Source organism: Montipora foliosa, chromosome 1 (genome assembly GCF_036669935.1).
Source record: "Montipora foliosa isolate CH-2021 chromosome 1, ASM3666993v2, whole genome shotgun sequence".
NCBI classification, from domain to species: domain Eukaryota; kingdom Metazoa; phylum Cnidaria; class Anthozoa; order Scleractinia; family Acroporidae; genus Montipora; species Montipora foliosa.
The window spans coordinates 63303390-63323098 of record NC_090869.1 but is presented as its reverse complement, the minus strand read 5'-3'; the positions used below and the strand labels follow the sequence as shown (position 1 = coordinate 63323098).

The window sequence follows — 19709 nt, the reverse complement described above, 5'->3', positions numbered from 1 at the left end:
AATATTTTAGACTGCGTCTCGGGTTTGCATAACTGTCTCGAATTCTCCCAACTCAACCTCGTTTTTAGATGAGGCTATGGAAATGAGGAAAACGTCCTCTATTGCTTAAATAGTAACTATCACAAAATACGAGATGACGGTGATAAAATTTTTATAGCTAAATTAATCAGCTCCCATTTTCTTAGTCCTTTTAATAGCTCTGGAAAAAAATAAATGATTCAAGTACCGCTCGCGTGCGCTTGATTGACGAGTACAACCGTCCAATTATAAGGTGTCCAATAAGGAACTGTTCTCAGACTAGCTCTTGATAATCAATTAGAAATTTTTTTAACAGTTACGATTAACCTGAAAATTGCAACAAAGTTCGTGACCCATTTGTCCAATGTATATTTCATTAGGACTTATTCTTGATTCTCACTTAAACTAACCCGACATGAGGATCATCTTCATACCAATATACGCTTTGGTCATTTCGTCTTGGGACAAAGTCCTTAGTCATGCCATTTCCAAGGCGTATACTTCTATCAAGTACGTTTCTTTTTTTGTGATATTTCAATATTAGAAAACGTTACAATATACGATTTCCAAGGTTAGATAACATAATTCACTTTAATTGTCTCTTAACTATTGAGTTTGTACAAGGATTTGGGTATCACCTAAGCTCACTTTGTCACGGCTGCATTTGCTAAACTACGCTGACTTCGTTTTTGTTGTCTAGATTGTCTAAGCCAAGGTGTCACAGAAAGACCCTTGTTGCAAGATACTTGAGTCAGTCTTTTAGTGTGTCCTAACATACACAGTTTCTTGGAATTCTTGAAATTCTACCCTATGCAACCAATAAATTCTTCAATGCCGCTCAATCATGCAATCATCTCCTTCAGTTTTTGCGGTCTGCCTTGATTGGAGGATTCGCCTCGCACTTTACCCCGTTATGTAAAGAATCCCTCCAGCTATGGTGACAGGAAATTCATCTGTCTAGCCAGTTAAAGAATATTGGCCACCAAATGAGGAAATGCCGTCCTAAATAAAGTATTTACGAGCACGTACACAGGAGCATAAAGTGAGTAACCGAACATTTAATTTATCTTATCGTGGAAGTCCCCTCTCGTCTTCGAACTTGTGCCGGCCAATATTGCAAATTATCTCAGTGAAATCGTGCCAAGATGATATTGACAAGAATCATCGATGAAGCTGTTTATCAATTTATATTGTGAGGAATTCCAGGGAGATATCGTTTACGACTTTCTGATGACATTGTTTTTGACAACATGGCCTTGGCACACAACGGGAGAATTGTTTAGTTCCCTAGTTCCCTGTCTTTTAGAGAACTGGACTAGAAATAGAAATACTTAGGTCAGTGTGAAGAAACAGCTTTCAAGCTGTTAATTCAGTAAAATCACATATTTCTTCAACCCCCTTTAATGTACTGTAAAGATATTTTTAATTGCTTTGCTATTAATTGTACTCCTGTATTATGAACCATTATTTATATTTACAGAGTTTAAATACATTCAAACTTCATGGCTAAACATTAGTATTTTATTGAATTTACTCAGTTTAATTAATGAACAAATGGGAGCTTTTCGTAAATTGATTAAACCCTTGTGTTTTTGTACCTCGCGTTCCAGAAACCGTTTTATTGGGCCCAAAGCTTATTTAAAGTTAAAAAATAAGACTTGGTGTCTGACAGACTAACCGGAAAAAAAGTATTTTTCTTAGTGGAGGGCAGGCACTCAAGGCATGTTTGCCGTATGTCAACAAAGCAACCGATCGATACAAACTGCATGATGAGCCGACATATTAAGCGAGCGTTCAGTTTATACCCGGAACCTTTGTTCATAGTAGCCGATGACTGAGCTGAAGTGAATGGAAGTGGGAGTAAATGATAATTGATGGGAGCAAGGGCATAATAGGGCCGTTTATACGAGAGAAAATAAGCCGCGGCTTACGTATGACGCGGCTTACTCTGGCCGCGGCTTACATAAGACGCGAACACCCCGTATAAATGGTACAAAATCTACGTTCACGGCTTTCTCAAGCCGCGGCTTATCCTGACCTGGGAGTTTATACTCGTATAAATAGTTCCTTTCGCGTATTATGTACGCCGCGGCTTATTTTCTCTCGTATAAACGGCCCTAATTTCTCTTGCGTACTGGAACCTTTTACTTGATAACTGGGTAAAAAAAGAGCACTGAGAATTTCTTTGTCTACTTAGTCGTTGAAATTGGGCATATTTTTGTAGTGATAATACTGTAATAATCTATTAGTCTACAGTCGGAACTTATGAAGAAACGACAGCAATACAAGTTTAGAGATTATCACGGAGATAACATTTACAATTTCAACATGAGAGACAATTTTCTATATCGCGCGAGTACTATAAATCTCGAGATTAGTGATCTAACGTTCACTACAAGATAGACTTCTGAGAGGAGAATTCCTCCGCATACTAAAGCAGTTGGAGACAGATCAAGGCTCACGAAGATATGAGGGCCTCGAGTTTTACTTGCGCCACGGTAAGCTGAGGGATGCAATTTCATAATTGATCATTGGAATTATTCTGATATTTCTTGATAGTTCCTGAACAGCCCAATGAGAAGAAAGCCTTTCAACTTTCTACTACAAACGTTCTCGTGAAGCACAATTTTACAAAACCATGTAACATGTTTAGGTATTCACAATTTTGCCAACAGCGTCAATTTGGATACAAAAACAAAGGGAGTTTCCTTTATCGACCAGAGTTTGCTCACGTACGTCAAGGACTCCTTCGTAGTTATCGAAAGATAAACGTAAAATCTGTTTGAAATTTTTCAAACGTTCAATTGGTCATCTAATACAGGCAATCGCCAACTGCACACCTGGAGAAAAAGGCGGTTAATTTTTACTGATAGAGTTAGAGACTAATTTCGGGGTGTCAGTTTAGCATCCAAGAAAAGCGATTACTAATGCAACCGTTTCCTTTTTTTCGTTGACTTTTTTTTTAAGATTTAGTAATTAGCGTTAGATGTAAGATGTACATGTAATATTTTGGTTGTGATAAAAAACAATTTTGATATTGCTTTTCTCCATTGCCTGTTCACGGTAAACTCGCGCTCGTTCACAAATAGTTAAGCAGTCGATTAATAAGCTCGAGGGAACTTGTTAGGATGTTAAGTAGACGCATATGTTTTTAGCCAAGAATTACGATAGAGAACGTTCAGATGTTGTCGCATAGCATTGATTTTAATACATAATTATTGTAGTTCTATGAGTGCAATTTAGCACTCGACACACTAATGTGAAAGACATTTTCTGTTGATATTCCTTTGAGGAGGGGAGGGGAGGGGGAAGAGGAAGGTTTTGCAAGAAAAGATAAGTTTTTAAGGACGGTGCCTACTAATTCAAAGGAATTTTTGCCCCGGTTTATGATTATGGAGGAAATTGTGGATTTTAACAAATGTCATTGAATTCCAAAACGAAAATTGGGGATAACCTCGCATTTTTTAAAGATAATTGATGAATAATATTGTAAAAAGCTTTAAAATACAAAGCAATCTATGGAGTTCTTTCTCAAATTGAAGCTTAATTATCTCTCAAAAATGCATGGTTACCTCCAATTTTCTTTTGGGATACCAAGAGGACTTTCTAATATCTACTTTCTCCGGATAGTTTTAAACGGCACAAGAATATCTCTGTATAAGTAAGCAAGAATATCTCTGTATAAGATGCGCAAAACGTATGCGCAATATCAATAGTAGGCACCGTCCTTTAGTATTATTGCTCTAAATTACATTAATAATTTATGAAGGTAGCAGCCGCTAGAAACGAGTATATGTTGATGATAAAATACGTTCTCAGGTTGAATCCGTTTTATTGGTGATCCTCATTTTTCTCAGGTTGAATACGCACTCAAATGAGTTGAAGAAACTTTTTTGGAGCCTAAATTAAACCAAGGGAAAATTAGGGTCACGTTAGGATTAGTTTTGGTTATCATACATGGATATCAACATGTTCGTCCTTTTAGTGTAGTGGTGATGACACCGAACTATAGATCTGAAGGGTCCGAGTTCTTTGTTTCTCAATATACAAACCAATATGATGATACGAGACATTGAAAAGATGTGTTGCTTAAGACAGAGTTTGTCGAGGGAGGCTATAAGTGTTTTCAATCCTTTTTTTGGGGGGGAGTTGGGGGGGTGGGGTGGGGTTGATAGCTGCTTTCAACTAATGTAAAATGAAGATCACCTATTCAACCTATTGTAGGTTAAAACGGCTTTAACCTGAGCCCAGATTTGACCAACGACAAATGCCCCTGTAAATTCCCCGATGCAGTTTAGATGTTGCCCTAATTAGTACTCTTTAATGACACAATTAATGACTACATTCTTGTCTACGACTCGTCATTGTAAAGCAACATACAGATCTCCAAATTTACTGATAAATGAAGGGAAGTATATTCCCGCGCTCGATGACAAGAAATGCATATGGCCTACGCTATAGTGGAAGACCATAGACACAAATAACAGCTTAACAATTTGCAGCTGAATGAAAAAGGGAAACTTTTGCAATCAGAATAGCCACTATTTAGCCTGATTTCACTTAGCCTTACGTTATCAGGGCTGCTTCTTTGGCTGTGTTTTCTAAAATTCAAGGTTATAGTTTTTCATGCAAGTTGACATATAAAGAACGACAAAGGCTATAAGGCGTTTGCAATTACTCAATTAATTAAGGTATTTGCCTGTATTATGAGACACCTCTTATCTTTTCGTCCCTGTGGAAGTTCTCTATTGACGAACTTAATGGGACGCGCATGCTCTAATGAGTACAGAAGACGCCATGTAGTTTCGGGAGTTAAGGTGATTCCTTAGTAATAGAAGTTGTCGTAAGATTTTTTTAAAACTTTTCTCGATTGTTCCCTATATTATGGTGACTCGAAATGTGCAATTAAAAAAGTAGGTCACCAAGCTCGTTTGAGAGACATAACTTGCTCAAGTTACTCATTTAATCATTGCGCCTTCACCTATCAAGGACAAGTTTATTCCATCGGTTCAGGCTACGTTTTGCACGAACAGGAAGCACAGCTTTGACGTAATTCTTTAAATAACAAAACAGGTGAATTGTGTTGCTCAAAAGGAATAATTTAATGTTTGTTTTATGGCACAGGCACAAGTCTTGAAAAGGCACTGACTACAAATGTTCTTCGGGTGCGTGATCTCGAGGAGACAATTTTGTGTCCACGAGTGATGGCTACGAATACTATCTTTCCTGTAACTTTTTTTTCTGACGTAAATTTTTTGTAATTTTTTTACAGCGCAAAGAAGATGAGTAAGAGAATAAAATTATGCCAAAAAAAAGATAGGTCACCAACCTCGTTTAGGAGAAAACAGAAAGCAAACCAAGCTCGACCCCTCGACAACACGTCTCCCCGATAGCGCGGTTTCACTTTCACAGTCGGACTTAAATCTTCTTTAGCATTATCAAGGCTATCACTCGACTTTTTGTTTTGTGAGAGTCCAAAACGTTTCTTGTTTTGCTCTTTACTGCTGTGCTCTGAAAACGGCCATTCTTCTTTCTAGCGAGCTTTCCCTCACGAAAGGTCGGCATTTTGAAATGTTTTTGGCCACGTTCGATATATCAATATTCACACATTGGTACGAGTCTTTATGGTTAAATTTAAACATTGTTTTGTTTAGAAATATCCGTTGAGACTTGTGAGACAAAGAGCCATGAAATTTGACCATAAAGCCTCTTAGCCATGCCTGAATACGAACGGGGCTTACACTGTGTTATGCGCAGAACAGGATGCGCAGTGCAATACTAGGGAATCACCTTAAAGCGGAAAGCGTACTTCGATCACAGTCGGCTACTTTGCGTTTCTCTGTTTATTAGAGAAATCGAGCCGATGATCTAAGTTTGGATGCATGGTGCATCTATGCACGATCTATAGGACAGTCATTCGTTTTGGCTCAATTGAGATATCGGAGTACTGCTCGCACTGAAATGCGGAAAGGTTATATCAGCACTTATTTTAAGAATAATTGTGAATTTTAAGCAAGCCCGATGATTCAGAACGACGATGTTTGTAGTGGCAAATAACAACCGAATTTATTTCGTTCTCTGATAGATGGTGTTGGCATGGCTGGCTTCGATCCAGGCGCGTTCTTTTTACCCAGATTTGCTTTCACAACCGCAAGAACAAGGTACGAAGTGTATAAAGAAATAGTGATTCCAAGGATAGTGTTCCCGATGTGTTCCTGTGCTCTTAGGGCCTTACTTTTGGCCAAAGGGGTATAGGGTAGTTATTGAGCAAGAGTGTTCCTCTTTCATCTGCATTTAATATAAGTCGAAACAATGTAAAAAAATATGACGTCTTTCCCTGAGTTCAACTACGTTGGCGCTTAAAATAAATAAAGGTTGGCAACAATAACGAAGAAAGTATGCACGTAGTCGTATATACTGCTTTTGGTAAAGAGAAAACTAATTTGCATGTGTTACAGGTTCAATATAAATTCAGGTTAATTTCATTTCAACCTAGATTAATTTTTTCAACCTACAATACTCGTCACATTTGTTGGAACACCCATCCCCGTTTCCCCCTTCTTCCAATGTTGATTTCCACAACTACTAGTAGTCGCCCGAAAAATTCTCACACAACATTGAATTGGGGGAAGGGGGATGTGGTATAAGCTACGATCTTGTAACACGATGATTCTGACCATTCGCTAAGTGTTCCAACTGAATATGTCTAGTATTGTAGGTATCGGAGAGGCTGAACATTTACGCACGCATGCGCTGACGGAATGTTTGAAGACGAGACGACAAAAATATGCAGTACCTCCAGACTTGGCGCTGGAGCGTCGTACCAAACGAGTCATCCTGGGATTTCGGCCCGTGCGATCGCTTTTGGACGCAGTTGGCCCTTCGCTGCTTTCTGCTACCGACCTCGCCTCCCGGTACGGCATTGAGGGAGGGATATGTCGGCCCCTAAACCATATGAGACAAATCCCACGCCTACTCACAGCTCCAAACCTCCCTTGTCATTACAATTTAACGTAATATTTCGATGGCTTATATATTCAAGAGAAAAGTCATTTTATCTGTCATATGGTAAGCACTGGAGTCGCAGATTACAAAGTGCACGCTTGCGCCCTGCCGAAGGTAACATACATGCATGCATAAAACTTTATTTCATCTTGAATTTCTGAATAACATCTTCGACACATTACAGCTAACATACATAATATATACAGATACATAACTAAATACTAAATAATATTTAAAGATATATTAATCAAAACGAAAAGCCGCTGTACAAAATCCGGCCCTGGATTAGTTTAAAACCAGTAAACTCAGTGGTACGGGAAAAATCAGGTAGCGCATTTCGCAACGTACTTAGTTAATACGTAAGAAAAAGAACTAAGACCATAACTGGTTGTTCTAGGTTTATTGAGGGACGGAATGTAAGTTCCACGAAGATCATGCATAAGAAGAGAACGAGAGAGAAAACGTATTTTTCATATGGACAAGCCTTTTCTTTCTTTAACTACTTTTATACAATAATAAGGGGGAATTTTGAATGCGCTTATTGGATAGAGATGTAGAGTTTGACTTAAGTGGTACGTAAGAGGACAGGTAATTTACATTATACCGTTTCTTTGACAAGAAATTACTAAAGGCCAGGCCGAATTTCCTGTGATAAAAAGTCTACGTTAACAGCACGCACCTTAGCTACACCTTAGTATCCGCCTAAAAATCTTCTTCTCGCTACTTTTTCCTCATTTGATGAGGACCAGTCTCCGCTTGCCTCCTTCATGCCTAAAAGGAATTCTGGGTAATTCGGCCGTTCCATGACAAGGGAAGACCCCCGATTCTCATTTCATAGATTTTCTTATAAGTGTGGAGCCACCCAGTCCTACAGGCAAAACACAGCATCGATTGAAGCTTTTAGCTTTCAAAACTTGCTCAAATTGTATCGGTAGGTCCTCGAATTCGTCCACAGAAAGGCCAGAGAGACGACTTCACTGGTGCTGTGAACCGCCATGTTTACAACAGAGCGATTTAGGCGTTCCACTCTGCATGAAATCATCTCTCACCTCTGTCTCGACAAGACCAGACACGCACGGTTCTTACGTTACGTTTATGCCCCTGTAGAATCAACCGAAATCTCAACTCCTTGTCAAAGTTAACCAGCATCTTAATATTTTTGGTAGGCTAAAATACTCGTCACATTTGTTGGAACACCCATCGCCGTTTCCCCCTTCCTGAATGGGGGAAGGGGGATGTGGTATAAGCTACGATCTTGTAACACGATGATTCTGACCATGTCTAGTATTGTAGGTCAAATTTTTTCAACCTACAGGTTATTAAGAACTGTTTTATGGGGATGCAATTAAAAAAATGGGGCCTGGATTTTTAGGGAGGGGGGGGGATAAAAAAGAAAATAGTGAAAAAAGACACATTGATTTATTATTCCCCCTCCACCCATCCCTTGCCTTCTGTTCTTCTTCCACTTACCGTCTCTCACTTTCCTTCCCTTCTTCCTTACCTTAAATCTGCTAAATATTTTTTCTACCAATGAGCTTAAGCTATTTCCAAGCCTTGACGAAAACCACTATTTCGCGCATGCGTGAATGGCACAGTTATGTGTATATGGCCGCCGATGGAACTTTATGACGAAGTTAAAGGGTGGCCTAATTTTATCTGAAAAGGAGTGAAAATGCTCTGAATCTCCATTGCAACAAAAGCAAAATTGTTTGCAAGAGGTGGACATTTCTATTTATACAACATAAGGAGAATAAGGAAGCATCTCAAATATGAGTCAGCTCGTAAACTAACACAGGCAACAATAATAGCCCGATTGGATGCCGTCATACCGTTTAAAGACCAGGAATCGGCAAATTATGTTAAGAAAAAGCTCAAGAATCTCAGCATAATGGTGCAGACAACTGTCCAACCAGTATTCGTTAGACGCAAAATTAACCAAGATCTTAAAGTACGCGAAACCAAGCCACAGATCGTCAACCAACAACGCTTCGTTTATCGCTTTCAATGTGACCTGTGTGATGCGGGTTATGTGGGCTATACGCGCGGACACGTACACACACGTGTGGATGGACATAATTAAGCTTCAATTTGGAAAAGAACGCCATACATTGCTTTGTATTTTATAGCTTTTGACAAATGTTGTTGATTAATTATCTTCGAAAAATTCGTGTTTACCCTCAATTTTCTCTTTGGATTTCAATAACACTTGTTAAGATCTGCTTTTCCTGCATATTAATTAAACCGCGAAAAAATATCTGTGAATTAGTAGGCACCGCCCTTAATTAAAAAAAAAACTTGTCACCAAACCACTGGTTTCATTATCTTGGAGAAACCGCTCGTAAAAAAGGTGTAATCATTCACAAAACCATTGCCAAAATGCCGTACGAAGTGGCCACAAATGAGTGGACAACACACATAAAATAAAGAGCATGGAAATGGTCAATAATTTGAAGAAGTGGATGAGTCAGACATTGAAGGAGAGCGGTGTCTGACACTTGAATAACCCTAAATCACAGTTATTGAAAGCTAACCGTTCAAAAATGGATGCTTAGACTTAAATTAATGGCGCTACTTGTAGGCAGTCTGCAGTCTGAGGTCTGCAGTTTTCATACCGCCTGAAAGGGAAGAAGAAAAAAAAGACTGAAGTTGAAACTTCAGGATTACCTTGCGCTGAAAATTAATAAAATGGAAAACGGAAGCAACCCTTCATTCAAATGTGCTACTTGCTCAAATTGTAGAACTTGAAGTAGACTGTGCCAAAATAATCACAAAGTTTATGATTACTACAAACAGACTCAGCAAAATTAAAAAGAACCAAATATTTTATTAGACAATTAAAAAAAAAAACACTTGCAAGAGCCTACAAAATGGTTTCTGATCAACAGATTATGGACTCCTTAAAAGCTTTTTCCTGACTTTTCAAAGTTTTGTTTTCACTTGCTTCTTATTGTTACGAATTCGAAGTAAGCGAAAGATAGAGCAAGTAACTAAGCAAATTAAAAAATCAACAATACATCATGTATGTTTCAGTTCTTTTATTCCTTTGAAGATAATTCAATATTGATGCCCCAGCTCTCCGAAGGAGATTCGTCAATGAACAGTCAGAACAGTGTCCTTCTAAAAAGCTCTGAGATAGAAATGTAGAATCGGTTATCATGCACAGTATGCCTAACCCAAACCTTAATGCTCAAAATTAAAAAACGTGCCTAGACTTAACAATCATTGGGGTTTTATAAAATACGCATGAAAAACTTATGCTTTACTAAGTTCATCCACACACCTCTAGGACCAATTGACTTACCAATATATTACACGTAATTGCTACTAATTGATGGATTTTTGTTGATGTTTCCTACTTTCAATTCCAACGTAGTTTAAAAATAAAAATGACCTCTGTTGAAATTAAAATTAACCTGAATTTAAATTTAACTCTTACACATGTCGTGGATTGGCTCGCATGTGTTTTTGCGCGCTTATAGCGCGCCGGTTGCATGCATTTCCTATGCGGTTTATATTCGACTCATTTTGTTAGCTGCAATTCTTACGCTGTGATAATTGAGCCATTCAGTGCCTTCAAATTACTTACCTAAAACCTCATGTTAATGCACTTCATCATCAGTACATATATTCAATCACTGTATTAAAATTCAAGTACGTGATATAATTGTCTTTTGTTCCCTCCCAGCTCCGGTACCTCTCTTACAGTGCAGTGTTTGCGATGGTCCCAGTATAGAAGACTGCGCTTTATCCCAAGTCACAGAGAACTGTACGTCGGGATTAACTTGTTATACGCTACAAGCTTTTGACGGAGCTCGAAATGAACTCATCAACTCCAAAGGATGTTTTCCGAGTTTTCTTTGCTCTGGTAAAGCGTGCAGCATGGTAAATGCTACACGGAGTGGAGCAATTCGAAATTGTTCATTGAACTGCTGTGACACTCCTCTTTGTAATGCGCCAGCTTCCGTAGCTGCAGCGGTAGTAGCTCCGGCCGCTCCGACAACCCAATCAGCGCCAATAACAACGCATCCGCGGACCACAACTCTCGCACCAACAACCACAGCAGCACCAACAACCACATTACCACCAACAACCACATTACCACCAACAACCTCAGTACGACCACCAACGGTTGCTCGGACTACTGCGGCTCCAACCACTGTTCCCCCTACAGTCCCAAGAGGTAAAACTAAAACGCTCTCTCTCTCTCTCTCTCTCTCTCTCTCTATATATATATATATGTTTCTGCATTCTTTTGTTATTATTGTTATTTTAAGATCTTTTGAAGCACCGTTTTTTTTTTTTAGTACTCTGTTGTAATCTATTGATGATAATAATAATAATAATAATAATATTTCTTATTTCTATAGCTCTTTTTACAATGAAAGATCAAACCAAAGATCTTCAATTATTTCATCACCCCACTCTTCCACTCTTTCACTCTTTGTTTTTTTACCCACTCATGAGGCTGTGACGTTGACACGCTAACTGGAGTTTGCCTGATCGTTTTCTTAACAGATTTGTTACGAAAAAATGAACTTGTGTAAAGAAAGGGCTCCGACACGCTGTCCTGGAATTTCCCGAAATTTATAAATTAATATTGGATCGGAGGCGGAGAAAATAGATGTTTGTTATTTGACCTCCATTAGCGTCATTTTCCCACCCGGCTTTGTCCAGGATTTAGTTTCTTTCAGACTCCCATATCATTCCATGCATCTACGACATAATGAAATATATTGCACACTAATTAGCGAAGTTGACAATACCTGGCTAAAGAAGCTGTTCTAAACAAAGATAACCTGGGAAAACAAAAAACTTCGAAGAGACGTGCATAGAGCGATTTTCAATTGAGTGTCGAAAGTAATTAGCGAATTGCTTTGGTTTTTGCATTACTTCATTTAGAACCGTTTTTAATTGAGTGTCGAAAGCAATTAGTGAATTGCTTTGGTTCAAAGTTCTCGCGCCATTTTTTCAACCAATCACAAGTGAAACCCAAACCAATCGTGGCTCGCGCAGGCACGTTTTCCCGCGCTTTGTGTCGGCTACGTGTAATTACCTCGAGTTTTGGTTGCTTTACTGGATTGTCTTCGCCCTTTTTGATTGGCCAAAGTAATTATTTTGGTTTTGGTTTTATGACACTCAATTGAAACTCGCTCTACTGATCGGTTCAAAGTTGTCGCGCCACTTTTTTAAAATAGTGAAACCTAAACCAATCGCGGCTCGCGCGTGCACATTTTCCCGCGCTTTGTGTCGGCTACGCGTAATTACTTCGAGTTTTCATTGGTTTTCTAAATTGTCTCCGCCCTTTTGGATTCAGTGGTCAAAGTAATTGCTTTGGTTTTGCTTTTACGACACTCGATTGAAACTCGCTGTATGTGTTGATGACAATAGTAATCGTGGTCAAAATTGCGCTCACTGAAGTAGTCGTAGTCGCTTTCTTGTTCCGCACTCGCCGCTGAAGTCGCAGCAGAAAGGTTAATGAATATATTGGTAGTATTGATATAATTCAGGGGAGCAGGGTGGTACGTACTGTGGTGAAAGCACCCTCTCTCCACCAAGGTGGTCAAGGCTCGATTCCCCGACTCGACAAGATAGGTGGTTTCAGTTTGTTACTTCTCTCTACGCGGGTGCTCCGGTTTTCCCTCCTCATAAAAAAGCAACCTTTCATTTCATCTGCTTTATTTTTGTGTGATACAGTCTTCCCAATTAGTAGAGCACTTTTTAGCAGCCAAATTAGCTGGAGAAGATGAATGATGATTATAATTATAATTATAATTATAATTATTACTAGAAATATCAGCTGTTTCTTTTCTTCTATACGTCAGCGCTCTGTGGAGGTCCACTGACTCTTCCATCCGGGTTCTTCACTTCTCCTTTTTATCCTCTTCGTTACCCTAACAACGCCTTCTGTGTTTGGACAATCACTGTACCACTGGGATCCCAACTCAAGCTAAACTTTCTTTTCTTCAAAACTGAAAAGTGGTAAGTAACGCTTTGTTTCCTTTTCACCGTGTCATGCGTTCTTTGAATCAAACGCCAAACAAATTAATTTTTTGGAAATTAAAAAAAAGGAATAAAGAGGACTTATTCAAGGAAAATATTTTCTATATGGAAACAACGCAGTTTATTTCATTAAAGTAGTTTCTTGAATCAATCTCGTTCCCTGAAGTGCTGTTCAATAGGATAGCAGCCTCCGGGAACGAACTACTAGGCAGTGGATGAAGCCTATATCCAAAGCGCGTGCGCATGCATGAGAGTTTCTGGTCAAAGCCTTCAGTTGCCTTTCGGCAAATGCAAGTCTTGTAGGGGCAGCCATTAACTGCATGTTGCTAAGTGCGTTGTATATTGCCGTGATCTCTTTTTAGTTATGATTTTGTGGAAATTTACGTCGGTCCAAGACTGGTTCGCCGACTGACGGGAGGTGATGATGATGATGATGATCATGACGATGATGTTAAAAAACCTTATTACGATGATGATGACGACTGCGATGATGACGATTTCTTGGACGACCTTGATGATCTGGATGACATCGAGGACGAGGAAAATGGCGGAGTCTTAACGATTCACGGAACAGGAGAAATAATCAGGATTCTTTTTCGATCCGATTATAGTATAACTAGAAGAGGTTTCTTTGTCAAATACAACGTGGCTTCCCCGCTACCTGCACCAAGTGAGTGATTTATTACAATCCCAAAACTTGACAAAAGAAATTTCTTTATAGTTTATGTACCTCAGTGCACTACCATCGTGACTTTTGAGAGCTCAAGTTTATCTTAAGTTTGCAGTAATTCATTTCGCCGTAATGAGCATCGAAATGTCAAGAAAACCTCGTCTCTTTCATTTTTTTTTTTCCACATTTGTTTGCGAAGGTCTGCATGAATACGAAAAAACAGTAAGAAATTAAAGAGTAATGATCGGTGATTTATTTTGCAAAATCCAAATCCCGGACGAATTTAAATTTTCCTTTGGCAGTGGAAACTTTAAATGCAACAGAGATTCGTTCTGAATTATATTTAGCAATTACTCTATAAGCGCATGCGAGTTGGATATGCCTAAGTTGACTCCGCTACTGACAAGCAACAAGCGCAAATGGAATTATTTCATTTGATGCGTTTGGTTTTGACTGTTATGTCGAGAAATGCGTGTAACTAGTACGTTACATGCCAATTTTGATATCCAATACCAAGTGCCCTCTTAGAGCGAGTTTCAATCGAGTGTCGCAAAACCAAAACCAAAGTAATTACTTTGGCCAATCCAAAAGGACGGAGACAATCCAGTAAACCAATCAAAACTCGAAGTAATTACACGTAGCCGACACAAAGTGCGGGAAAATGTGCACGCGCAAGCAACGATTGGTTTTGGTTTCACTTCTGATTGGTCGGAAAAATGGCGCAGGGACAGAGTAAAGTAATGCAAAACCAAAGCAATATTCGCTAATTACTTTCGACACTCAACTGAAAACCGCTCTAAGTCTATGCATTTGCTATTTATTTCCAACAAAAATGGTTAGTGTCATTCTTAACTTTTTGAAGATTTGTGTAAATGCAGCTGTTTATCACCCAAGGTGGAGCGTTTACCAAGGGGACATTTTTTGACGTTGTCTGTATTCCTTGACATGACTGACGTTGAAGCCGGGGAGGAGAGCGAGGGTTCACTTTGTGACCCATGGACATATCTGGGATATGATTGGTTTGATGCTCTAATGGACCAGAACCACCCCAATTCTCGGTTTTCACGAGACGTAACATCCGTCCGTCATATTGGTTTTCTAAACCAAGAAACAATAGTCATGTTGATGTCCCAAACCAGTGGTCCGGGAATGGAATCCCATTCTTATGGGAACATTTTCTTTCGTTTCTCTTAAAAACACTCCATCGTTGATCGTGTGAGCGAAAACCATGAAAAGGGAGCTTAAGCAAGGAAGACGGCAAGGACGGCTACGAGAACGTTGTGTAAAAATACTACTTCCCATCAGGAGCTCATCAAAGGGAACCTCTATGTCCACTAATTCCTTGAGTCAACTCTTTCCCGAGTAAATTTAGGAGCTGGTTTTCCCGCGAAAAGTATCGTATTTCCCTTGACGCTGAGGTAGCTTTGTTTTGATTGGCTTTTACAACAGTGGGAGTGCTGAATCTCCCAAGGGAGATTGGCGTATGAAACAGTGGGTGTGCTGAATCTCCGAAGGGAGGCGTTCTATAAATAAATCTACTCGGGAAGGGGTTGACTCCCTGAATGGCCAAGTATGAGAAACTAACCCTCCGGTCCCCTTGATGAGCTCCTGTTTTTGTTCAATGTAAAAATTTGGCGGTCATTACGGGTCTTCCGGCATGGAAAGTGTGTGTCAACATTTCAGAATAAAATTGCAGAGAAAATTTGAGAATTTCCCGTCGAGTGCTCGCGTTCACGCCATAATCTTAAAATTAGGTCTTGCCGCATTAATGCCGCATTAGGTAATGCGGCATTACACGAGACAACTTTTAATGCAGCAATGTTACGTTAAAATCGGCTATAAAAATCGGCTCGTGTAACATTGGCTTCAGACGTATTTGCTTTAGGGCGATCTCGTAGCTGTCGCTGTCCTCGCTTAAACAGCAGATATGTACGTATCCATGTTTTCTCTTCTCTAGTTCCTTGTGGATCACCACTGACAATTCCATCAGGCACCTTTACATCTCCTGGTTTCCCTAGAAACTATCCCAACAACGCTGACTGCAGATTCACAATCACCGTACCTCTTGGTTCAGTTCTGATTTTGGACTTCAGAACGTTTGAAACTGAGCGTTGGTAAGAGGATTTATTAGGTAGTCTACCCTAATTGCGAGGGTTTTTGGGCCAGGGTCAGTTTCTCATAGTTCCTTTTACCCCGTTAAAATGCTTCTGGGTTTTCTTGTTTCCGGTGCTGTGAATCTTGATTAACAATCTCATTCCTAACGATGGTCTTGGTAAAAAGAACAAAATTATTGATCCCAATTAGACTGTAATGCATTAAAAAGAGCTACGATTCAACGAAAACCCTATGTAAGGAGCCAAATTCTTCTTCCCTCCCTAAAGATGCCTCATTCATTTTCTGTCGTTACCTGTGATATTCTTTTATTCTAATTTATTTATTTATTTCCCAATTGTCATGACCCTAAAATATCCACTTGGGCAGGGAAACTTCTCACCGTATGCGCTTTCTCGTGATACTATTCTTCAGGGCCCGATTGTTCAAAAGCCGCCGATTAACGCTAATCCCAGATTATAAATTAACCAAGAAAATTATTTCTCTACTCCCAAATGTTGTTTAAAGCTGATATTCGGCAAAACTTTACATTAGAAGAACTCAATCCTGGAAAACAAAAATAAGCAAAAGAAACTTTCACTAAAAAGTTGAAATTATGAAACAGAAGTTTACACTAATCTTGGATTAAGTTAATCGGCTTTCGAACAAAATGGCCCAGGCCGATACAACATCAACTGTCAACGGCTATTGCGAGAAGCTGTTTAATAAACATCTCGCTTTTCATTTTCATTATTCAGATCCGCAATCTTAGAGTCTCTTCCCCTGCGTGGTTAGGCCAATCACAGCGCTTGTTAAGCATTTTATTATGAAATTATATAGAGAAAATTAGCATTTTTCTTAATGAAATGAAACATTCTCGGCTTAATGTTTTGTTTATAGCCACGACTACGTCCAGATCATGCAAGGATGGCGGGCAGTGCGTCGTTTGAGTGGCGTCTACGGCCGCGACGATGTTGACGATAAAGATGACGATGATGGTGATGATGATGACTGTGATGACGATGACGACGACGATGATGATGAATGCGATGAGGATGGAGACAGTGACAATGACAAGGGTGATGCTAAACGGAGGAGAAGATTTCGAAGCTATAGCAATATTTCTTGTGTTAAACGAATTTATATCCGGGGAACTGGCGAGATGATAACGATAATCTTTAAATCGGATCATTTTTTCACCCGAAGGGGTTTTGAAGCAGTGTATCATGTTGTGCCAGGTAATGCTTAGTTTTAGTATCACGTGTAGCCAATAATTAGCTCTTATTAACCGAGCAGGAGGTCTGTATGGGAGAATCTTGACCGAGATCGTGAGTACAGACCGAACGCAGTGAGGTCTGTACACGCGACCGAGGTCAAGATTCTCCCATACAGACTGTCTAAGCTCGGTTAATAAGATGTTTATTATATGGCAAACAAGAACAATTTAATTCGTTAATGTAATTGGTTTGTACTAACTGACATTTTGCTTGCGAACGGCGATGGGTGGCGATGAGCTGAACTTAATTCTGTCAAAGTTTGCTCGTCATCCTCTCTTTTGTCATCATGCTGTTTGGCACTTCCATAAATAAATATTGGTAGAAGAAAATACTCAATATTTTTGCATTTTAGTTTGCATCTTTTCACCGCAAAACATTACCGGTCTAGATGCCGGTCTAGATAGGAATTTGATTTTAACCAATCAAATTCGTGAATTTTGTAGTTCCCAGTCCTCGTGAGACAGAGCCATGTAATAATGCACCATATGTTTACTCTCCAGGCCCCAGTTGTTCAAAGGGTGGATAGCGCTGTCCACTGGATAAATCACTATCCAGTGGATAACTCAATTGGTTTTGCTAATGTTTATCCACGGGATAAAACTAGCCTTAATTATAAGGCCACGTTCCTGGCACTTTGTTCACACTGCCGACTTTCGGAGTCCGAACCAGATTTTTATTTTAGTTGGAGCGGAGACACGTTTACACAGCGCTCTTGACCCGCAAAAAGTGGTCCGGACTCGGGATTTTTTTCGGTTTTGGGGCCATAGCTGCCTATGGCCCCAAAACCAAAAATAGCGGGTCTAGAGCCATTTCACAAAACACATGCAACGGATAGTTTACACGGCAAAGATTTATGGTCCCTACCTATATTTTAAGGGGTCCGGTCCCGATCTTTTCTGTAGTGTAACTGGGCCTTTTAAAGGCTCCCTTGATGAGCACCTGTTACTCCTTATTTTACAGCAAGAATCAATCCTAAAAGTGTAACCGTACTATCCAATCAGACGAAAACAAAATCCATCTTCTGTCTCGGTTTGGATGATGGCTAGTCTATTAAATGCAAGCTTTTAGCATAATACTCTTTCCATCTTTAACCCTGTCCCCTTTAACTTTCGTAAATAGATGGTCAATGCTATTATCCTTTGCATTTCAGTCCCATTTTAATGATAAACCTGGTATTCTCACGTTGTCAAGGAAAACACAAACAAAGATCCTCTTCCCACCAAGGAAGGAAAGAAGAGGAAGAATAAGAACAACAACAACAACAGCCAAGAAGAAAAAAAAACGTTTTAACTTTGTATATATAATGACTTGAAGATCTGATAGAGCGAGTTTCAATCGAGTGTCGTAAAACCAAAACCAAAGTAATTACTTTGGCTAATCAAAAAGGACGGAGACAATCCAGAAAACCAATCAAAACTCGAAGTAATTACAGGAAACCGACACAAAGCGCGGGAAAATGTGCACGCGCGAGTCACGATTGGTTTTGGTTTCACTTCTAATTGGTTGAAAAAGTTGCGCGAGAACTTTGAACCAATCACTGAGTGAAGTAATGCAAATCCAAAGAAATTCGCTAATTACTTTCGACATTCAATTGAAAACCGCTCTAAAAAGTTTGGTGCAATAGATATGGCGATGGAGCGCTAGTTGCACTCTGTATAAAATATATATTTTTGAGCTTATAATCTATTTTGGAGAAACGGAGAAAACTGACAGGAACCAGAAACTCTTTACCAACCTTTCCATAATTAATTAACGATTCATGAACCTAACAGCCTATCAAGGCACCAATAAAACGTCACGTGCATGAGATTTAATTTAAACCCGAAATAACACTCCTTATTAGAATTCTTTGTATAAGGAATAGTAATGAGGCCCGTCTTGTGTTTTTTTTTTTAATGCTAATATCTTCCTCTCACATTTTGCACCACTGTCTGGACTCCACGCTTTTTGTGGAATGTTTTTGAAGCCGTTCAATAAGCTCGCATGTCGTGTTTTATCGGGTGAAAACCCCGATAAATCACCCCTGCTCGTTTATTAAACATTGCTCAGTTCATTGAATCAGTGTTGGACGCAGCTCTAATACGTTCAATAATACGGGTCAGAGTACATTGCCTGTTGTTTATGTATTTGTGTCCGTTGTTTTAAACCACTCGTTGGAGCAGTTAAAATGGCTGAATCCTGACACCCAAAGGAAGTTCTCTAAGAGGAAAACCCACTCGGCGTAAAACAGAGCTAATCTAGAACATTATTAAATTTTGGACCTCTCTCTTATAAGCCCATATACCGTATGACCTAATATGGAAACTGATCGCGATCGGTTGTAAAATCAAAATAGAATTATCCAATAAAATTAATCAGAAAACAAACAAAATGGTGAGGAAAGGAGTTTTTTTTATTACTTGTAGGCTCAGTTATGCTCTGTACATGTATATTCCAACATTAGAGAAGATTCATGTCCGATCAGAGCCGTTTAACCGGTTTTTTAGGTCTTTTATTCATAGCTCCACCCTTCTAGCAGAGCCTCCGTTTGTCTTTTGATTTCTTTACTGAGGAGGAGAAAAGGAGGCTCTGCCTGAAGCCGCCGCAGCCCGAATTTCTGGTCTTTCGTCAAACCCGTTTTTCCAGTGCAAGCATCCGTTTAGTGATAA

At 39.4% G+C, this 19709-nt stretch overlaps 1 protein-coding gene across 7 annotated transcripts in view; it reads left to right on the top strand.

The window, feature by feature from the left end:
* LOC138004330 (CUB domain-containing protein-like) overlaps positions 1-19448 on the top strand; it is a 37591-nt gene extending 18143 nt beyond the window's left edge. For 4 of the 7 annotated variants that reach the window (XM_068850821.1, XM_068850829.1, XM_068850843.1 and 1 more), the window contains 7 exons: positions 6104-6179; positions 10709-11203; positions 12846-13002; positions 13386-13693; positions 15651-15807; positions 16685-17022; positions 18212-19448. In XM_068850821.1, the coding sequence (XP_068706922.1) occupies positions 6104-6179; positions 10709-11203; positions 12846-13002; positions 13386-13693; positions 15651-15807; positions 16685-17022; positions 18212-18222 (1542 nt within the window). In that variant the 3' untranslated portion in view covers positions 18223-19448. Of the gene's footprint in view, positions 1-2406; positions 2517-6103; positions 6180-10708; positions 11204-12845; positions 13003-13385; positions 13694-15650; positions 15808-16684; positions 17023-18211 lie in introns of those variants that run through there. The other 3 variants (XM_068850860.1, XM_068850851.1, XM_068850816.1) reach the window with 2 other exon arrangements.
* Positions 19449-19709: the final 261 nt, after the last annotated feature.